The 14,411-nt window shown below is 45.2% G+C and overlaps 1 protein-coding gene across 15 annotated transcripts in view; it reads left to right on the top strand.

Moving 5' to 3' along the window:
• Positions 1–14,411, top strand: part of Thrb (thyroid hormone receptor beta) — a 352,652-nt gene that overhangs the window by 247,454 nt on the left and 90,787 nt on the right. For 13 of the 15 annotated variants that reach the window (XM_060391010.1, XM_060391013.1, XM_060391011.1 and 10 more), the window contains one exon: positions 10,026–10,089. The exons of the other annotated variants lie outside the window; for them this stretch is intronic. In XM_060391010.1, the coding sequence (XP_060246993.1) occupies positions 10,083–10,089 (7 nt within the window). In that variant the 5' untranslated portion in view covers positions 10,026–10,082. The remainder of the gene's footprint in view (positions 1–10,025; positions 10,090–14,411) is intronic. 15 annotated transcript variants of the gene reach the window in all.

Below are 14,411 nucleotides of genomic sequence, written 5' to 3' on the forward strand. Positions count from 1 at the left end.
CCTAGCCAACACCCACCAGGCAAACCAGCCCTGAGGTTCTTTCTATCCTTTGGTTGCATCTAAAATAAGCCCCTGAGCGTGAGAGAGGCGTTTTCTCACCTAAGAGAGGGCCTGCTACTTGCATCAGCACAGAGCAAAAGCGAGGGGAGCTCCCCGGCAAGCCAGCCTGCGGTTCATTTAACAGTTTTTAGCAATAATTGTGACAATGTCCAGACACTGTAAAAGAAGCTGCTGATTTTAAAGAAAGAAACAAACAAAACAAAAGAAAGAAAATAAATAAATGAATAAAGGTTTAGACTGGTCTTATCCTAGCCAAATTTCTCAAAGTAAAGTCCATATACTATTTCACAATGTGTTATTTGTAAGGAGGCTTTAAATAAGCTCGAGGGAGAGGGGATCCTGGGGCTGCACATCTGAGCTGCTAGCATTTCTGAGAGAAACGAACAGAGCACCATTGTGTTGCAGCCACACAAATCGAGCTGGAAGGGAAAAAGTTTCTTGGAGCCGTGAGCTAAGCATGAGTCAGCAATCGCTGCCTATTGTTCAGAAAATAATAAGCCCAGTGGGAGTGTGGAATGTAAACACCAGGCAGAAATGCCCTTCCCCCAACAGGAAACAGACACTAGCTGAAACATGGCATATTTTTCTTTCTTTTTTTTTTTCTTCTATTTTTCTGAACTGAAAGGAATGTAAAAAAAAGAAAAAACTTGGAGAGAATTTTGTCGTAATATATTTTAAAATGCCGCATGTTAGGAAACGTGCGCCTGTGGAGGTTACACGCAGGTTCACAAATCACACCACGAGATCGGTTCCACGTGGGAGGTTTATTAGGGGAAGAAGGAAAGGGGTCGCAGAGAGACGAGGCAGAAGGGGGGCTCCAGTTCTCTTTATAGGGTGACTCAGGGCATGCACAGGTAGTTCCAGGTGGTCAGCAGGTGGTCTGGGTGTCTTCACAAATGCCTGATAACCGGTTTGTCAGGTCCCTTGGGGCTGCCTGTAGAAGTGCCTGCTTACTGATTCCAGCACCACACACAACATATCTGGTATGAAGAGATTTATTGTATCAGGTAGGGAGCGAGAGACAGAGAGAGAAAGAGATGGGTGGGAATGCCCCAGTCATAGGGAAGGGGAGAGAAACAGGAGCAGAGCGGTCAGTGAAGGGTTGGTTCTTTATATCTGGCATGATTTAGGAGAAGCTGCCTTGTAAATAAGGACAGTATCTCCCCATTTGCAATGAGTGGACGATATAGACACAGAGAGAGAAATTGAGAGAGCTTGAAAGAGAGAGGCAGCCTCTCAGAAATCTTATTCCCATGAGCAGAAAGCAAACGTCAGTGGAAACCCAAAGTTCCTTCAACTTCTTCTGCATAGCAATCAGTACACCTGACATCTGGGTTCTTTTATGTTTTAGAATCTTTGTCATATCATGTGCGTGATAGAGGCTCAGGAAGCTATTGAATGATAACTACAGCTGCTTTGCTCTCGAGATGGCCTCAGACCTTGGCCGACCTCATCTCTTATTCCCTGCACCTCAGCATTAAACAGCACAGGTCCACCTAGCAGAATAAAGCTTACAGGTCAAATTATGGGGCCATAAGCTCACAGAATGAGGAATGACTAAAGAAGATGTCAATCACTCCTGTTACTTTTCACTTTGGTAGCCACGATTCCCAAATTCTATACCTAGGCTCTTCAGGGTAAAACAGCAAACCCATGTTATGCCCAAGTCTTGTGGACCCCAAAGACCACCACGGAGCCAATTCCAATGCAAATGCAGTAGGGTCTTTATTACAAGCTCCAGCTCAGGCCCACACCCTCCCTGATGCAGCAGTTGAGAGTAGAACCTTGAGCTCAGGGGGAGGAGGGTGACTTAAAGTTCCAGTCCTTCCCAGCTCGTCCAAAGCAAGGGAATTCCAGCCTGGCAAGTGTCTATTGGTCAAAACATAAAAGGGGATGTTACATTTTAAACTGACTGTCTGTGGGAAGACACCAAAACCATTAACGCTATGGCTTCCTTTGTTCGGCTGTCGATAGGGGAGAAGGGCTATCTGGGCCGATTTCTTAGCAACTGTATCTCTAGTGAGCAAGAAAGAACCCCACAGGTGACTGGACATGTCTCTACCTATCTAGCCTTTGTTCAGGCCTGTGCTTTAAACTTTAATCCAATAGCCCAAGAAACTAATTTTTAGCTTTTTGGCCTCTCACCCACAGGAACATGGTGGGACGTTTTCATTTCCGAAGGAGACACAGCCACGGCTGTTCAGCATGAAGTGCTGTGTGTGTTAAATTACTATACAGAATATTTAGGTATTTATTTTGGCCTGGGGTCATGGTGAAAAAATATACTGAGGCACTGAATGACATACACTGAGACATGAGGGGCCCTGAATGACATCACCATCCCCAGGTCATTTGTGACACAGGACCAGAAAATTGAGCCAGCACTTAAGAAAATGAACATTATAAACTTAACTTAGACATCAAGGAAGAAAAAAAATAACAGAAAGTTATGTCTCCATGTACCTTCCGGAAGCTTCTTTACCTCTCCTTACACATCCTAGCCTGGCTTCCAACTTAAGCTCTACCCAACGTTCTCAGTATTAAAAATAATAACCTAATTCCCATTTAGTGTTCTAGTTTTTCCCCATGGTTTAACATCATGAACTAACCCTTATAAATTTGAGCCTAATAGTTGCTTTGACACTTTACTGAAAATTATATAAACCTCATAACAGGTTGTTGAAAGTCAAAACTCAGGCTATACAAGCCTGTCGATAGAAACATGAGATCTTGTGGACAACTATCAAATTTGCTAGTAAAGTGAGTGGCCAAAAGCCAAGCACCATCTAACATGGGCCCAGTGGAAGGAAGGTGGGCACTGTAGATTTCAGACATATATTTTGAAGATGTGCTAGGAATTGAACCCAGGGCCTTCTGCATGCCACAGCTGCTCTTCCTCTGAGCTGTATAGCTTTGGGTTTGGGGGAAGGTGGGGTCTCACTGTGTGGTGCAAACCAGACTCAAATTCAGGGTTCTCCTGCTTTGGCCTCAGGCTTGTTGGGATTACACACGAGTGCAGCCATGCTGTCTGAAGTTTGCCCACGGAATGCTGTGATACAGTCCTGCCTCAGTTCAGCTTTTGCATTTTTGTATTTGTAGACCAGATTTGTTCTCATCTTCAGGGAATTTTCAAAGAAAGGCAGCTTTCCCTTTAAGAAAATGTTGCTTTTATCCCTGGGTTTAAAGCATACAGGTGCTCGCTGAGTGTTCCAACACAGCAGAGCCTGCTTTCAGATCTGCAGACACCACATCCTGGGTACAAGAATGAATTTGTGTTTGTTTGCTGGAGATTATAATTCCATCATTACTCCAATCTATTCTTCCAGAGATGTCCAGAGGCAGGAGCAGGTGGGGCTATTTGTAGTTATCTACTTCACCATCAAACACTTTTCAGAAATCAATAATAAAGCACGTGCATCTGTGCAAGCCCTTTGTTTTCCATTTTTGTTTGTTGCCTTTCATGCCTGTGTCTCCTTCGGTCACCTAACCACGATTACACTCTCGGGAATCTGGTAGAGCTGGATGGTACTCTCATTCCTCTGGTGCTATTTAATTCTCCTAACCAATGTGCTTCTGGACAGCCGCCCTCTACCTCCACCTCAGCCCCAGGTGGAGCTGCCACCCACATACATGCCATTTACTAAACTTTTCCTTGGCTTGGCAAGAGAGAAGGTGCACTGCCGACCACCAGGTGGCAGTAGAGGAAGTTTGAAGTACCTACAACTCACTGGTGCCTGTGACAGGCCTTGCTCTTCCTGGGTCAGTATCCAGCCCACCTCTCTGCACCCTGGGAAGCCTGGCTCTAGGTTTTAGAAGTCAGAGGTGAGTGTCCACCTGTAGAGACAGGCCTCTTATAGGAGGATGCACCATGAGCACCATGGGGGAGGAGTCTGTCCTCCAGATCAGCCTCAGAAACTTTATTTGATTAAGTGCCCCAGGTAGCAGATGGTCGAGTGGCTCTTCTTTGTTTGCTTCCTTAGGTTGTTTCAGAGCCCTCTCTGAACCCAAGAGCTTCACTCCTATCCATGTTGGCCTAGCTTTCAAAGCAGAGGTAGGCTTTCTAGGAGACTGTACCTGAGCCCTCCACCATATAGATACCCAGGCAACAGGGGGCACTTACCCTGGTAACTGGCAAAGTGGACCACATTATTCTGTTATGTGAATGTGTCTCTTGACTCTTAAGTCTCCCTGTCTCTTAGGAGTGGCAGGATCTATGCTCTGGCCCACAGGCCATGATGACACTAACTATGAGGGAACAGGAAAATGGGGTGGTGGGAGATAATGGAAAGGAAGGAGGCAGTATTTGACAGAGGCACGGGTTAGAGTGGAGACTAGTGAGGGCTTGTTGCTCAGTGTGAGAGCACTTCCATTTGCCCCTGCCCCCTACACGCTCACGAAGAGCAGAGGTGAGCCCTAGAATGCAATGTGTGGGCATGTTAGCATATTCTTGTAGTCTTCGCACTCAAGAGGCAGCAGCAGGAGGACCTGCACAAGGCCAAGGCCAGCCTAAGCTACCCAGGGAGACTATGACACCCTCATCTTCTTATAAACAGTTGGTCACAGCAAATGAAGCTCCGTTACAGCCACAGCCACTGTTGCACAATCTCCCTTTGTGGAAGAAAAACACTGCTGCTGAAAACTGAAGGTTTTCCCTTTAGTACCCTTCAGTAGTCCTTTGCTCCCTGAGGGGCTGAGCCTCCTGCCATTCTCAGAAAAGGAGCTGTAACTGTCTTCTGCCTGAGTGTTGTCATTGAATAGAACCTATGTAGCCTAAATAATAGCCATCATCAAGGCCACTTGAATGTCTGACAAATGATGCAGAAGAACTGTTTCCTGGTTCAGTGTTACCCAGCAACTGGACAGAGTGGAATTGGTCCCTCACTGGGGCTGGAACACTTGAGGCTTGAGAAGGATTTTTGTCTCTTTCCAAGTGAACCCCCACTGGATCCAGTTCTCTAGTATCCAGGCATGGTGGTGCACACTCATCATACTAAGCATTCAGGAGGCTGATGCAGGAGGACTGCAAGCTGAAGACTAATCCTGAACTACAAAGTAAGACCCTGAATAAAAAGAAAATATTTAGCTCAGGCTGCCTGAAACTCTTTGAAATCCTCCTGTCTCAGCCTCATGACTGCTGGAGTTTCAGACATGAACCACTATGCCTAGTTGAAGAGAATTTTAATTATATAAGAAAGCAAACTCCCTTCTGTTGAATGAGCAATGGGACTGGTGAAAATGACACCCAGCGAAAGTGACTCTTCTGGATGGTGCTGGTTCTCAGTCCTTCTTTGTCACAGGCATAGCACTCAGCACCTAATGTGTCCCTTTTTTGACCAGCTTCTGAATAGTGCTTGTTCTCAGTCCTTCCTCAACATAGCTGCCCTGTGGAGCACTCCATACCTGATATTTCCTTCTGCCTGCTCTCCCACTGTGCTCATCCTTCTAGGCATGCAAATTGGTGACCTTGATTTAACTCTTGTTTCCTCCACAAACTGCTAAGCCCCAGACCCCTGCACATCTCTGGAGAAGACCATCCCCAGGGAGTTACGGGATGAGGTAGAACTGAGGCACTGGGACAAGTGATACCTGACGAGTTGTCAGACACATTGCTGGAGTCACACTGAAAATTCTAGAGCTCAGAGCTGGGGAGATGGCTCAGTGGTTAAGCACTTGCTATGCAAACATGAGGACATGAGTTCAGATCCCCAGTAACCAAGTAAATGCTATTTGGTCTTGCTGGTCTTCCTGTAATCCCAGCCTCAAAAGGCAGAGACAGCGTCCTGAAACAAGTCAGCAATAGTAGCCACGAATGAGTTCTAGGTTTGACTGAGAGACTCAGTCTCAATGAATAATGTAGAAGAGTAGTCAAAGATGATTCCCTGTCTACCTCAGTCCTTCACGAATACACGCACACGCACACGCACACACACTGGGGAAAAGAAATAAATCCAGTGCTCACTGGAGGTCAATAGTAACATACAATACTACATGCTAAGTACTACTAAAGTGCTAGAGTAATAGCTTGCCAGCATAGCATTAAGAGTCTAGTAACAGTAATACCATCTACTGACACCACCTGGCACAGTATTACGATACTGCAGTATAAAACCTCTCTACTGCTAAAGAAAATAGTACTCAGTAACACTAGCTTATAATGTTGCCAGTTTTAGAATGTTGGTAAGATTTGGTTTTTGTTCCAAGTCTCTTCTGCCTCACGGATTATATTTCTGCACTACTTACACCCATTCAGTCAGAATGTTGAAGATAAAGAAACCTTTAAGTTGATGGTGTTTCAAGAATGCAACTGGGATTTAGTAGCTACTGTACAGAGATTATAAAGGGAAACAATCTATTTGGCCACATTGGTGTTATTGTGTATGAAGCTGGGAGCTGTCAGTCAGGTGGTAACTGTGATGGGATTCACTCATGTGAAAGAGGATATGTTTGCCAAAGTCGTCTCCAAGGAAGAGTTGAGTGGCCAGGAGGATAAAAAGGAATGAATGGGCCTTGAGGAAGACTGAAACTTCCTGTGAGGCTGAAAGCCTTTGGCTTCCCCAGGGAATATCAGGCTAATCATCTCTCCCTGCTCTGGTCTCAAAGGCTTAGTTCTCTCTCTCTCTCTCTCTCTCTCTCTCTCTCTCTCTCTCTCTCTCTCTCTCTGCTTCCCCACTTCCTCCCTTCTCTCCATCTCCTCCCTCCCACTCTCCCCCAACCCTTTGTTCTCCCTTTCCTTTCTGTTTCTCCAAATGTCCAGAGGAGGCACCTTATCGCACTTAAGCATGGCCAGAGATGGGGCTCTTTAGTTGTCCCTGAGCTACAATCCTCATTCCCTCTGAATCCCTAATACTCACAGCCTCCTGGGGTAGCAGGTTCCAGGGCTGAGAGGGGTTAAAAACAAAGCTATTAAAAGCAACAGAGCCCAAGATTGGGCATCAGGCACAACCTGTATTCCCAAAGTCAACATCTCCAGGCCTGATTCATCTCGCTTTGAGAAGCTGAACAGGTGATGAGGCTGGGGCCGGAAGCTGGTGGCTGTGACCTTGGAAAAGATCAACTTTAAGACTTCATCTCCTAGTGGCTACCTCTCCTCTCTTCTCTCAGACGCCAGTTAAAGTGGCATACATCATGTATGTCAAAGCAGTTTCACTTTACCATAGCCATTATTGAACATATATTTATGTGTCCAATACTCTGCTTGATAAAGGAGATAGAAAAATGAGACTAGCAAGTCATGCCATACGATTTTATTGTCTAATGTGAAAGGTGACCATGCAAACCTATAATTTCTATTGGGTGTGACAAAAACTATGATAAAGGCATGAAATCATGCATGGGCACCAGGCTAGAGTGGAGTCGAAGACTGAGTGGCCAAATGTAGAGCTGTGTTGAGAACATAATCCATGTGCTTCTTTGCCCATTGGCTTCCTTCTGCCCCACCACAAGGCCATGCCTCCTCATCAGAGGGCTGCAATGCTCAGTGTGCTGTGTCTCACTACAAATCTCCTTATACCCTGTAACCCGCAGCAGCAGCTTTGTAAAATAGTGAAGCCTGTGCCTGTTTTCTCATTCTGTGTTGAAAGGCATGGGAATTTCAGTGCTTAGAAATTGTTTCTCAGAATCCCACAGCTAGTACATAGCAGTGCTGACCCTTGAACCCATGTCTTGGGCTTCAGCACAATTTAAGAGGCACAGCTACTATGGCCCTACACTAGACACAGAACCCCTTCCAAAAAATATTCCCAGAAAATACACTGAAGCCCCTGACCTGTGTGCACCAGCTACCTGTGTGCATCCCTTAACAAACTTCTCTCAGCCTGCGTGCTTCTGCGTGCTTCCTGTCGGGCCTCCTCCAGTTCCTGAGTGTCAGTCTTTCATTTGCTCATGATTTAAGAAATGAATTGGTGAAGGGCAGAACGCAGCTCTGACAAAAGGGAAAGTCAAGGGAGTCAGTTCTTAAGAACAAGATGTCTAGATGCCAATCTGTTATTATAGCATAATATCATTAGGAACTTTGCCATTCATGTTCGGTTCCACTGTGGGTCTCTGGTCTATCCAGGCTCTGGCTTCTGGCCTCTGGGCAGTGTCAGGGCTCCTTCTTCTGGCATGGGTCTCACATTAGACCAGTCGTTGGTTAACCAATCCCACCAGTTCTACAACACCTTTACCCCAGCACATCATCTAGGTAAAGCAGATTGTGGCCTGAAGGTTTTGTGTCTGGGTTGGTCTCCCAACCCCTCCACTGGAAGTCTTTCCTGGTTACAGGAGATGACTTTTTCAGGCTCCGTATCCGCCATTGCTGGGAGTCTTAGCTAGGGTCAGCCTTGTAGACTGGGAGTTTCCATTGCCCTAGATTTCTAGCTCATGCTAGAGTGGCCTCCCATTCCTGCTGTCTCTCCCAGTACTCTCTCCCTCCATCCTCCCCACACGTGATCCCTCCTGTTCCCATCCCCAGCCTCCATCTAGTCCCCTCTCCTTATCAACCCCCTGCCCCATGTCTGTTCTGTTTCCCCTTCTCAGTGAGATTCTGGTGTTCTTTCCTCTAAGCCCTTTTTGTTACTTAGTTTCTTTGGGACTGTGGCTTGTAGCATGGTAGTTGTCATCAGAGGCTTCATCCAGCAACTGATGGAAAGAGATGCAGAGGCCCACACCAAACATTAGACAGAGCTTGGGGAATCCTGTGGAAGACAGGTAGGAAGGATTGTAGGAGCAGAGGGGTCAAGGACACCACAAGAAAACCCCACAGAATCAACCAACCAGAGCTCATAGGAGCTCAAAGAGACTCATCCACTAACCAAGAAGCCTGCATGGGACTCATCTGGGCCCTCTGCATGTATGTTACAGTTGTGTAGCTCCATCTCCTCATGGGACTCCTATCAGTGGGAGCAGGGGCTGTCTCGGCTCTGTTGCCTGCCATTGGGACTCGTTTCCCCTACTGGGTGACGGTGTCTGGTCTTAACGGAAGAGGATATGCTAGTCTTACTGCAACTTGATATGCCATAGCTTGTTGATATTCATCAAGGCTGGTTCTTTTCTGAAGAGAAAGGGAGGAGGATGCTGGTGGGGGATGGGAAAGAGAGGTGGGAAGAAGGACTGGGAGAGGAAGGAGTGGAAACATTGGTCTGGCTGTAAAATAAATCAGCTTAAAATTAAAGGTATTTTTAAAGAAGAAGAAGATACCTAAGGTAGAGTTATCTGGGGTCTTCCCTGAGGCCCCATCAAGGCAGAGGCTGCGGCACTGTGAGAGGTTCTGGGTTGTTGCTGCACAGTCACCTTAGTCACTCATAGAAAAATAGCCCATCCATAGTTTGGCAGCTCTCTTAAAAACAAACCATGAAACAGAAAAAAAAAAGGGCCCTTAAAAACATACACACATACACTGTTTTAAAAGCATAATTTTAGAATGAAGCCAGAAATAAAAATCAAGGTTTTGCCTCCATGTGTGTGCCAAATGGCCCTTTCCATTTCTAACCCCTTAGAATGGGCAGTCTTGTCTCAAGTTCACTAGTGAACACAATATAGTTTAGAACAATAACAACTGATTAAGTAAGATGGGGACAGAAAGGCTATAAGAGCTGGCGGATGAGGAGGGGTGCACTGAGGGGTTGTCTGATGACCCCGTGAGCTCACTGCAGCCATAGTGACCTGCACAAGGTCAGTCTGCACGACAGTTAGCACGCCAACATGCAGCACTGACTAAGGAAGAGAGGGAGGGAGAAAGGAGGAGAGATACATGCTTTGGGGTATGTGGGGAAATTGTCAAAGAATAAATAAAATATAATTGATAAAGAAGTAAAATCTGGCACTCAGGAGAGAGAGGAAGGATTTCTGTGAGTCTGAAGCCAGCATTATCTACATAGAAAGTTCCAGGCCTGCCAGTGCTACATAGTGAGACACTGTCTCAATAAAAGAAGTCAAGTGAAGATTGTAATGTGTGCTCTTTTGTGTGTTATTTTGTCTCTTTGTAGGAAATGCCAGTGTAGAAGAGGACCCAGCATGACTACTAACCTGTGACTCCTAACAGTATGACAGGTATCTGCACATCCTTTCCTGATTTTCCTTTTGTGTCTTCCTCTGTGTACTGCCTACAGTGAAGTCCTGGGGTCCAAAGCCAACCTGAGAATCTTAGCAGTACTAACTTCTGAGCTGTTAAATATTGCTCCCTCTGAAAATGTCCCTAAAAACATGCTTCTCTCATCTTTAGAAATGATGTCTTTACCAGGAGGTGAAAGGCTAGTGCTTAGCCCATTTCTTAGGGTCTTCCATATTCATATGACAAATGGTTCTGCAGCCTTAGTGACCACAAGTCAATGTATCTTCCCCAATGTCTGCTGCCTATTCCAGCAGCAGAATCAGAATGGAAAGCAGTGAGATCACATATGGCATAAGTGAGCTATGAAACTCTTAACAGTGTCCGAGAAAGCCAGAATAACCACTGGGCTGATAACAAGCTGCCATCACATAAGTTCCCCGTGCATACAAAGACCCCAGGGACGGAGCAAACAGTGCCAAAGGCTGAACAGGTTGGGTGTAAGCAGGTTCACAGCACTCTGGCTCCCTGTGACGCTAGCCACCCTTAGCTATGTATGGCTACTGGAAACAAGGCCTGAAGCCTAGTACATCCAGAGATTTTAAATTTGAAAGAGATGTTAGAAAACTAAACTTTTTAAACAAAATATCCAAACTTTAAAGTATACACAATTATCTTAGGAACTGTCAAAGATTCATGGACCAAAATATGTGCTGACTGGAATCGACCATGAGCTCTAAGAGTATGGCACCATGCATCCACCTTCCAGCTTAGTTACAGGCCAGTGCCCGGTGCCTCAGCTGCTGTGGCAGCAGGATGCCTTTGTTCCTGTGCTCATCATAAACCAGCCTGGCTTTTAGATATTTGTGCTACTTCACCACCCTAGGATGGACCAAATGGACAGACAGTTCCTCTGGGACGCCACTTTCTAATACACCTGACAACCCAAAGCAACTGAAAAATGGAAAAGTCCCCACGATCAAAAACATTATCTCCATGTCATCACACCTTGGCTCCCTACCCACCGAGGCTTGAACTCTCGGTTTGGCAAAGGATGGAGCACTTGGGCAAACCAGAATGGCTGGCATCTTACTTCACTTCAGAAAACACCACTCCTGCTTCTGTTCCGCAGCCAACAGGGCCAGATTCTCACTCACGACTCACCCGCTTCTCCCATGCACAAGACATGCTTATGCAGCAGGAGTTAGTGTGACTTCTTTCGGCCACAGCCCCCATGATCCTGGACCCCAAAAAAGTCCCAGACAGATAAAGTGACAACCACTTTCATTGTTCTTACATGTATGTGAAAGCACACAGACAACACACAGCAGGACACAACACTGCAGAGAACCTGCTCTATCAGAGAAAGTCAGAAATGAGCTCAGTACACAGTGCTATCCTCCATGATGCTTTATCCCTGAAAACAAAAGTGGGAACCCCAGAGAACATACACTCCTGAGACATAAAAATAGCAATACTTAATGTGAATGTGAACAATAAGATGATATCTGCTTACTGAGATTGGCCATATTGATTGATTGGTGGGTAGTTCATTGAATGATTGATTGACTGACTAAGGACTTATCTGGTCTCCTCTGGTTATGAAAAGCATTGAGTAGATAGTCTGCTTCGTAGTCATTCAGTATCTTGTCACAGGTCCCCCATCCTGCCACTACAGCATGAAGAGCCTTAAACCGAACATTACCAAGTAGGCTTCTCTGCTTTGTAGTGGTACTAAATCTACAGACCAGTCAGGCCAGCTATAGCCATGGTCTGTCTTTGCTGGCACTCTCTGTAGAGTCCCCAGTAGACATGGAGTCCCCTAGCTCCAGCTCACCCCGTGTTGAACAGAACCCTGAAGCTGAGTGTCTAAGCTAGGAACCAGGGCTACTGCTAGACAGACTGAGCCTGCTTGTCACCTTGACTGTCACCTTGCAGGCTAGGCTGCCTCCTAGTGGGAGAAACTGGTCTCACTTCCACATGTGTTTTCTCCAGACACTCCACAGATAAGCTGTGTGTTACAGTAGAGGCTGTTATTTGTATGTGAAATAAAGCAGTTCCTTTTCCCTCTCTCCTCCACTGTAAGCTCCAGCCATATCATTTTAACCTAAAGAGAGACAGGAAAGATGAAAGCAATTGGAAGCAAATGCTTCCTCTAGGTGCATAACTTAAAAGCCATGTATGCATTCTTTCGCCTCAGAAGACATAACAAGTACCATTACTTGTTAAGCATTAAAGAACATCAATTAACTGCTATGAGAAGACATCCAGCTTTAAATGAGTGAAGTTAGGAATGCTGAACCTGCCTTCCTAAAAGCAAGCCAGCATTTCACACAGAACAGTGGTTCTCATCATTCCAGATGCTGTGTGTGGCCTTTAATACAGTTCAAACACTGCGGCCCTATGGTTTCTCATGTTGTGGTGACCCCAACCATAAAATCATTTTTGTTAATACTTCATCACTATAAGTTTGCTACTTTTATGAATTGTAACTTAACATCTGATGTTCAGGATATCTGATATATGACTGCTGTGAAAGGGTTGTTCATCCCCCAGAGGGGTCATGACCCACAGGAAAGGTGTTTTGTTTTTGGAGTTACTATCAGCTGCTAAAGCTGGGTCTTACCAAACTTCATTTCTGTGCCTTGCCTGATTTGAAGTTAGGACTGTGAGACATCATCCATTGAATGAGGCTGATTCTTAAAGACAAAGGTAGGAAAGTACCTTTAGAAAATATTTTATTGGCTGAACATTTAGTTCTATTTCCAGGTAATCTGAGGGAATGATGTAGACATTTATGATACCATAATGAGCTCTATTTTGAGTAACATGGGACAGGGGCATTGGTCCTAAGATGTGAATACTGAACAACCGTAACAACAAAATGAGAGGCTTTTGATCTTATTTGACAAAGAAACCAGGAACTCAGACTGCTCTGACTGTTTGGACACCACAGCAGCAGAGACTTGCAGCATGTGTTTGGAGTCTTGCTCTATGAGACTAGGATGAGTGTAAAGTCAGCTCAGCACTCCTGGGCCTCTGATGTAACACTACGCTACAGCAGTTGCCTCAGTATCCCTGCGCCTGTGATGTCAGCCCACACTACTGCAGCTAGTACAGTATTCCTGGGCCTGTGACGGAAACCATCTTGGGGAAACAGCATATTCCTGGTTCCATGAGATTTTACAGGCACATTTTCCTTCTGGTTGCTTATTTCTTCCACCTCATTGGCATCTTGCTTGTTTTGTTTGTCTTTTTCCCTCTATAATTGTTACTACTGAAGGTCCTGGTACGGGGGTGTTGCAGTGATAAGCTGAGCTTGCTGCTACAGCCCCAAGGGTTCCCTCTGTGTAAAGCTGTTTGCTAAGAATAGCATGTTTATTTACAATTTTATTACTCCTGAAGTTAAGCATTTTTTACATGTTTACTGGTTACTCACATAAAACTTTCTGCTCTTACTTATTACTCATTTTCCCATTGTTATCTTTGCCTTTTTTCATTATCTGTGTAAGTTACTTACATACTAAGGATATCACCTAAGGCAATTACTCAATCTTTCCAAATATTGTTGTCTTAGGTTTTTACCCCCTGTGGCTCTGATGAAATACCCTGAAAAACAAATACTAGGTGAGAGCAGTTGTATTAGCTCACGTTTCCTTTCCATCATAGCTGGGAAGTCACAGTGCAACAACTTGTTCATACCGTATCCGTAATCAGAGAGACTGAGTGCATGCACTGAGTCCTTAACTGAGGCCATGATAATGTGGTATCTATACTAGCCTGGGTCTAAGAAGTGCCTAATAGGCCAACCTATTCTAGAGAACCCCAGAAGGACTCCTTTCTCAGGTGAGGCCATGCAGTGTCAAGCTGACAGTTAAATCTATTACTGGGGAAGACTATTTCTTCTATTCTTAGCATTCCTTAGTTGCCTCTAGTTCTTTGTGCAGGATTGAAGTCTCCTTGGTCCCTACCACCACCATTCAGATTGGTATGTCTATTGTCCTTGTTCAGCTCTTGTTTAGGCAGTCATGCTGGCAGGCACCAGCATGACTGCCTAAACAAGTCTCATGCTTTACACAGTTGGCCAACTAAGGTGGGAGTTTTGAGTGACATTTCCAAGATTACCACAGTGGACTATTGAGTTTCCAATCCTTGGAAAACTAGGTTAAACAAGTTTTATTTTTCCCCTTAATTGAATGTCTTAATCTTCACCATGAAGATGTGCATTGAACCCACGACACAGTCTTCCTTTGGCTTTTTGCAGAGGGAGGACCTGTCCAGCTTTGCTGTTTGAACTTCTCAAACCCTACTTCACATTTTGAAA

This window comes from Meriones unguiculatus, chromosome 9 (genome assembly GCF_030254825.1).
Source record: "Meriones unguiculatus strain TT.TT164.6M chromosome 9, Bangor_MerUng_6.1, whole genome shotgun sequence".
Classification (NCBI taxonomy): Eukaryota; Metazoa; Chordata; class Mammalia; order Rodentia; family Muridae; genus Meriones; species Meriones unguiculatus.